At 46.1% G+C, this 6,000-nt stretch overlaps 1 protein-coding gene across 1 annotated transcript; it reads left to right on the forward strand.

Moving 5' to 3' along the window:
• The first annotated feature begins 4,602 nt into the window (after window positions 1-4,602).
• LOC131327675 (uncharacterized) lies at window positions 4,603-5,055 on the forward strand. The gene has a single exon (XM_058360820.1). The coding sequence runs from the start codon at window positions 4,603-4,605 to the stop codon at window positions 5,053-5,055; it is 453 nt and encodes a 150-aa protein (XP_058216803.1).
• The last annotated feature ends 945 nt before the right edge of the window (window positions 5,056-6,000 follow it).

Consider the following 6,000-nt stretch of genomic DNA (forward strand, 5'->3'; position numbering starts at 1 on the left):
GTCCAACATATCAGCCAGATATCCCTCAGCTCCACTTTATCAACCCGAACTCCATTATATTCAACCCCACCGACCATATAATCTCAATTGACCAACTCAAGCCGGACGTTTCTCTCCCTCTCGAGCACGAGGCTGAACTTATGTTCATTCATTTGGATGAACAGACATCCCATCCCAATGCAACCCCAAAGCATCTGCAGAAGGGCTTGACTACATTCAATGTGGTTATGGGTGATCTCCACAATGATCCGACTCCCTTTGTGCAGCTCAACTCTGCCTCCACTGTCCGTAATCCATACTTTAATGTAACCGACCCTAACCCCTATCCAAGTTTGTCGAATCGATTTGGATTTGCTATGACAACCTTGCTTGAGCCCGAGATCGACATGCAAGCCGTAGGTTGGGCGATAGCTGATAATATCGACTATGCCGCTCCCATAATCAATGAATAGAGTGAACTTGAGCTGGATGGTTTCCTGCAAGACCCAAAGTATGTCCCTTTTGATCACACCTGGAACGAAGAATGGTTGGCTGGGTATAACCAAACAATGCTTGACCCCTTGGATGGCATCTCCTTATACATGCTCTTTCTACAACCCGAGCCCATAGCCCCCGAAGTGGAGTACTTTTGGGACCCCGAGCCAACCTGGCAGGTTGCAATGGATTTGAATCCCGATCTCCTTCAAGGCTATTATACGGAGGATTACCTAGCCCATTACACAGAGGAGGATCTTGTTCAAGAGGACCCCCGTGTTCTAGGAGATCCATTTCCACCTTCAGTTTAATTCTCAACTCAGTGTGCGATGATCAGCACAACCCCTGTTCCTACATTATCGATGGGGAGTTCCCGCGCCCTCTTCCTTCTTGTCGCGAGGATAGGAATTGCAGCATCATGGTCATGGATCTAGTTCAACCTACTGATCTTTGGGGAGTCGACACGATAGTCGACGTTACGGTTGGCACGAAAGTTTGGGCCATTAATCGTTCTCTGTTGGATAGAGGACTTTGGGATATTCCCGCTGTTGTGAATCTCGCCCCTGTTATAGAAGAAGCGGCAGTCAAGGATCTTAACTTTTGGGACTTGCTGCTAATGCAAGATTTGGCCAATGACTTAGGTTTGGATATGGAAGTGCCTGTAGTAGTTCCGGTCAGTGATAAAGGGAAGCGCAAACTAGGGCAGGTTCCTGCCGATCTCTAGGATGTAGATGAAGATGCTCAAGTGGTCCTTGTCTCTAGGAACGTTCATAACGTTACGAGGAGCGGACAGATTTTTGAGCCTGCTAATCTGCAAGCCGGAAACTCGTCCAACCCTTCTAGCCAAAGGAACGAACCACTTGCAAGAATGCAGCATTCGAGGCATCAGCTGGTCTTCCAGACACAGATATGATTCAAAAGCAGCTCGAGCGGATTCCCGCTCTTTTATTGATTTGGGGTCTGATATGCTCCTCTCGTGAACATCACCAGAGACTATGCCATGCTCTCTCTCGCTTGGAAGTACCTGCTGATATCACTCTCGAGGCCATGATTTCCCTCATTTTACCCCTACCTCTAAGCATACTGTTGTCTTCACCGACAAGAATCTACCTGTTGAAGGTTTTGATCACAACCCCCCCTTCATATCACCATCAAGTGCCGAGGACTTTGGGTTTCGACTGTCCTCATCGACAATGGTTCAACGATCAACGTCTGCCTTCTGAGGGTTGCTTATCGTCTGGGACTCACTGAAAAGGATCTCGTACCTTCAAACTTGGCCGTTAAGGCATACAATAGCACTCGTCGTATTGTCAAAGGGACTCTACTTCTCAAACTCGATGCCGAGGGTTTTGAGATGGATGTTGAGTTCCATGTTGTGGATATCCCTGCTACATTCAATTTGCTGCAGGGCAGGCCTTGGCTCTATAGGTCAGACATCATGGCTCTGCCTTCTATTCTCCATCAAAAAGTCATGCTTAGCTTACCCTCTGGTACGCTAACTATCTACGGGGACTCTGGTATTTGTTCGCAGAAGGAGGATGGCTCTCCTATTTTAGGAATCAACCACGGCAAAGAAGACTTCAATCTCGGAGGTTTCTCTTTTGATACATCTGGCTCAGTACTTACCATCAATGTGGACGGTGACTTTATCATAAGCTCTTTTGCTTTGGACATAATGAGGAGGATGTCATATATGTCTGGTTTGGGACTTAGAATTAACCAGCAAGGGATCCCTGAGTTCCCTATCTTTCCTTATACTGAGGGCCGCTTTGGTTTGGGGTATGTTGCTCCTGCCAAAGATGCCAAAAAAGGGAAAGGTACAGAAAAACTTCGAACCCTTTATGGTGATTCAGATAGCTACTTCATGCGCAAAGGGGGAAATGCTGCTTATATAGGACAGGTTGAACCTTTTGTGGATTCCAAGACTGGGGAGCTGCAACCTGGTTTTGAGATTTTTGCTATAGACACCTGGTCAGACAGTGATGAGGAGCCAGCAAAGGCATGATTCAAAAGGAAGCTAGCACAGGTTAAGGTGAAGACTGACTGGCTGGGATCATTTGATCAAGGGAACTTGAAACTGCTATTCCAGGAGTTCTCCCAAGTGGGTTTTGCCAAGGTGACTCAAGAGGCCGAAGTGCTCATGCTCTGGCCCGACGCCCTCGAGGATCCTACTCCTCTCATTGTGGAAGCCAAGGGTAGTATTACAAATTGCATTTTCAAACCGTGCCTTACTTGCATTGACGACACATCTAAGTCTGAGTCTGACACAGAGTCTGCTGAGTCGTCTGAGTCTAAGTCTAGCTCTGAGTCAGAGTTTGTGCTTCTTGGCCCTCCATGTCAGAGATTTTATTTCAAATTTGATTCTGCTGTACTTGGCAACCCTGAAGGGTTTTATGAAATGAAAGAATCTATTTCTAACTACTTTGATGACTTATACATAAATTGTATTGACTCCAACGACGAAGGGATAGATTTCGATGGGGATATTCCCAAGGAAATCCGTGCCCTCATCGAGAGGGAAGATGAAAGGCATGCTCAGCCATTAAAAGAAGAAGTAGTTTCAATAAACTCGAATGATGAGGGCAATCCCCTAATGGTTCAAGTGGGCTCCACGTTATCCCCAGAAAAGCATCGTGATTTCAAAGAGCTGCGTGCGGAATTTAGCGATATCTTCGCATGGTCTCCTTGCTGCCAGATGCTAAACTTGTGAAACAAAAACTGAGGTGGATGAGACCGGATTGGGTACAGAAAATCAAGGATGAGGTCACCAAGCAGATTGACGCTGGTTTTCTCATGGTTTCTCAATACCCTACTTGAGTTGCCAACATTGTTCCTGTTCCTAAAAAGAACGGACAAATCCGAGTATGTGTCGATTTCAGGGACTTGAACAAAGCAAGCCCCAAAGATGATTCTCCCTTACCTCACATTGATGTGCTTATGGATAACATGGCGGGACATGCTATGCTCTCATTCATGGATGGATTCTCGGGTTACAATCAAATTCTCATGGCATCGGAGGACTGTGAGAAAACAACTTTCATCACTGAGGGGGGAACTTACTGTTATTTGGTCATGCCATTCGGGTTGAAGAATGCCGGTCCTACTTATCAGCGGGCAGCCACAACCATCTTATATGATATGATCCACAAAGAAGTTGAAGTCTACGTGGATGACAGTATTGCCAAGTCAAAAACTTGTGAAGGCCACATTCCTGTGCTTAGGAAGTTTTCGAGCGACTCTGTAATTATCGGATGCGCCTCAATCCACAGAAGTGCACTTTCGGAGTCATAGCAGGTAAGATGCTCGGCTTTTTGATCACCTCTAGAGGAATAGAGGTTGGCAATTCTCGAGATGAAGCCACCAGAATCTGAAAATGGAGTAAGGAGCTTTTTAGGGAAGGTACAGTTCATCAACAAATTCATCACTAAGTTGACTTTAACTTGCGAGTTGATGTTTCGTCGACTTAAGAAAGATGTTCCATTCACATGGACAGAGAAATGTCAGGCTGCTTTCCTTTCCATTCAGGAGTATTTGCAGAACCCACCGATATTGATGCCACCTGTGCCTGGGAAGCCCTTGATTCTCTATCTGTTTGTAACCCCGTCTTCTATGGGATGCTTGTTGGCTCAAGAAGGGGACAAAGGAGTTGAGAAGGCCATTTATTATCTGAGCAAGAAAATGGTCGGATGTGAAGAACGCTACACCGCTTTGGAAAAGACGTGTTGGGCTCTTGTATGGGCTCCCAAAAAGCTAAGGCACTACATGTTGGCTTACCCTGCGAAGCTGATTTCTCGAATGGATCCTCTCAAGTATCTGTTTGAGAAACCTACGCTCACTGGTAAATTAGTGCGCTGGTTGCTTTTGTTGGCGGAATTCAATCTTGAGTACGTCATAAGGAAGTCAGTCAGAGGACGTGCAGTTGCATAATTTCTTGCTGATCACCCTGTTGATGGACCGGAGGACTTTGACTTTGTGTTTCCAAATGGGGAGCTGCTGATAGTAGTTGAAGATGTTTGGACGCTCTACTTTGATGGGGTAGCCAACTAGAAAGGATTTGGGATCAGGGTGTTGCTAATTACGCCCGATGGTTTTCATATTCCGCTTGCGTTCAAGCTAAACGTTGACGTCATGAACAATCAAGCTGAGTATGAGGCTTGTATTGTTGGTATGGAGGCTGCATTTACACTTGGTGTTGAAAAGCTCGAGGTTATTGGGGATTCCAATCTTATGGTCTCTCAAGCAAATGGGCATTGGAAAGTCCGTGAGGAGAAGCTGAAGCCTTATCATCAGGATTTGGAAGAATTGATTCCTCATTTCAACAAGGTGACCTTCACTCATATCCCTCGATTGAAGAACCAGTTTGCCGATGCTTTGGCAACATTGGCCTCCATGGTTAAACTCCTGCTAGGTGTCAAGCTACGCCCTATCCTGATTGAACAGAGGGACTTTCCCTCTCATCAGTACGTCAACGCCATCAATGATGTTAATGATGGCCTACCCTGGTACCACGACATATGGAACTTTGTTGAGAGTGGCATGTATCCGGTTGAGGCCTCGAAAAAGGATCAAACTGCATTATGAAGATTGGCGGCCCAATACATCATCTGTGGAGGAAAGTTGTACAGGAGGTCTCACTGTGGAATGCACAAGTTGTGTGTTAGCGACGCAGAGGCGACAAGGATAATGGAAGAAATCCATGAAGGAGTCTGAGGTCCTCACATGAGCGGTGTCATGCTCGCTAGGAAGATCTTACGGCAAGGTTACTTATGGTCTACCATGGAAGCACATTGTGTGGATTATGTACGGCGCTGTCACAAGTGCCAGATCCACGCCAATCTCATGCATGTTCCTCCGTCCAATCTGTTTGGCATGACTTCGCCCTGGCCTTTCTCCGTATGGGGCATCGATGTCATCAGCATGATTAGGCCATCTGCTTCAAATGGTCACAGGTTCATTTTAGTGGCGATAGATTACTTCACCAAGTGGGTGGAAACTGAATCTTACAAAACCCTAATTGCAATTCAAGTCGCTCACTTCATTAGAGAGAACATTAGTTATCGATATGGTGTCCCACAGGCATTTGTGTCAGATAATGGGACTCATTTCAAAGGTAGGGTTTTGGAACTCTTTGAGGATTTCAAGATTCAGATCCATCATTCAACAGTCTATTGTCCACAAACAAATGGAGCCGTCAAAGCGGCAAACAAGAACATCGAGACAATCATCAAGAAGTCTGCTGAATCCGCCCGAGATTGGCATGAGCAACTACCTCTAGCACTTTGGGGGTATCGAACGTCGATTCGAACATTAACAGGGGCAATACCCTACTCCCTAGTTTACGGGAGGAAGCGGTACTCCCTATTGAGCTTGAGGTACCATCATTGAGGGTCATGGCTAAATGTGGACTCATGGAATCTGAGTGGCTCAGCGGGAGGTTCGTTGAACTCATGCTCTTTGATGAGAGGAGGCTCTGTGCCTTGTATCATGTTTAGGGGTATTAGCGAAGAAACGCTCGCACATTCAACA

Source organism: Rhododendron vialii, chromosome 5a (genome assembly GCF_030253575.1).
Source record: "Rhododendron vialii isolate Sample 1 chromosome 5a, ASM3025357v1".
NCBI lineage: Eukaryota > Viridiplantae > Streptophyta > Magnoliopsida > Ericales > Ericaceae > Rhododendron > Rhododendron vialii.

Coding starts and splice junctions, on each gene's coding strand:
- LOC131327675 (XM_058360820.1), top strand. CDS start 4,603: ATGAACAATCAAGCTGAGTATGAGGCTTGTATTGTTGGTATGGAGGCT.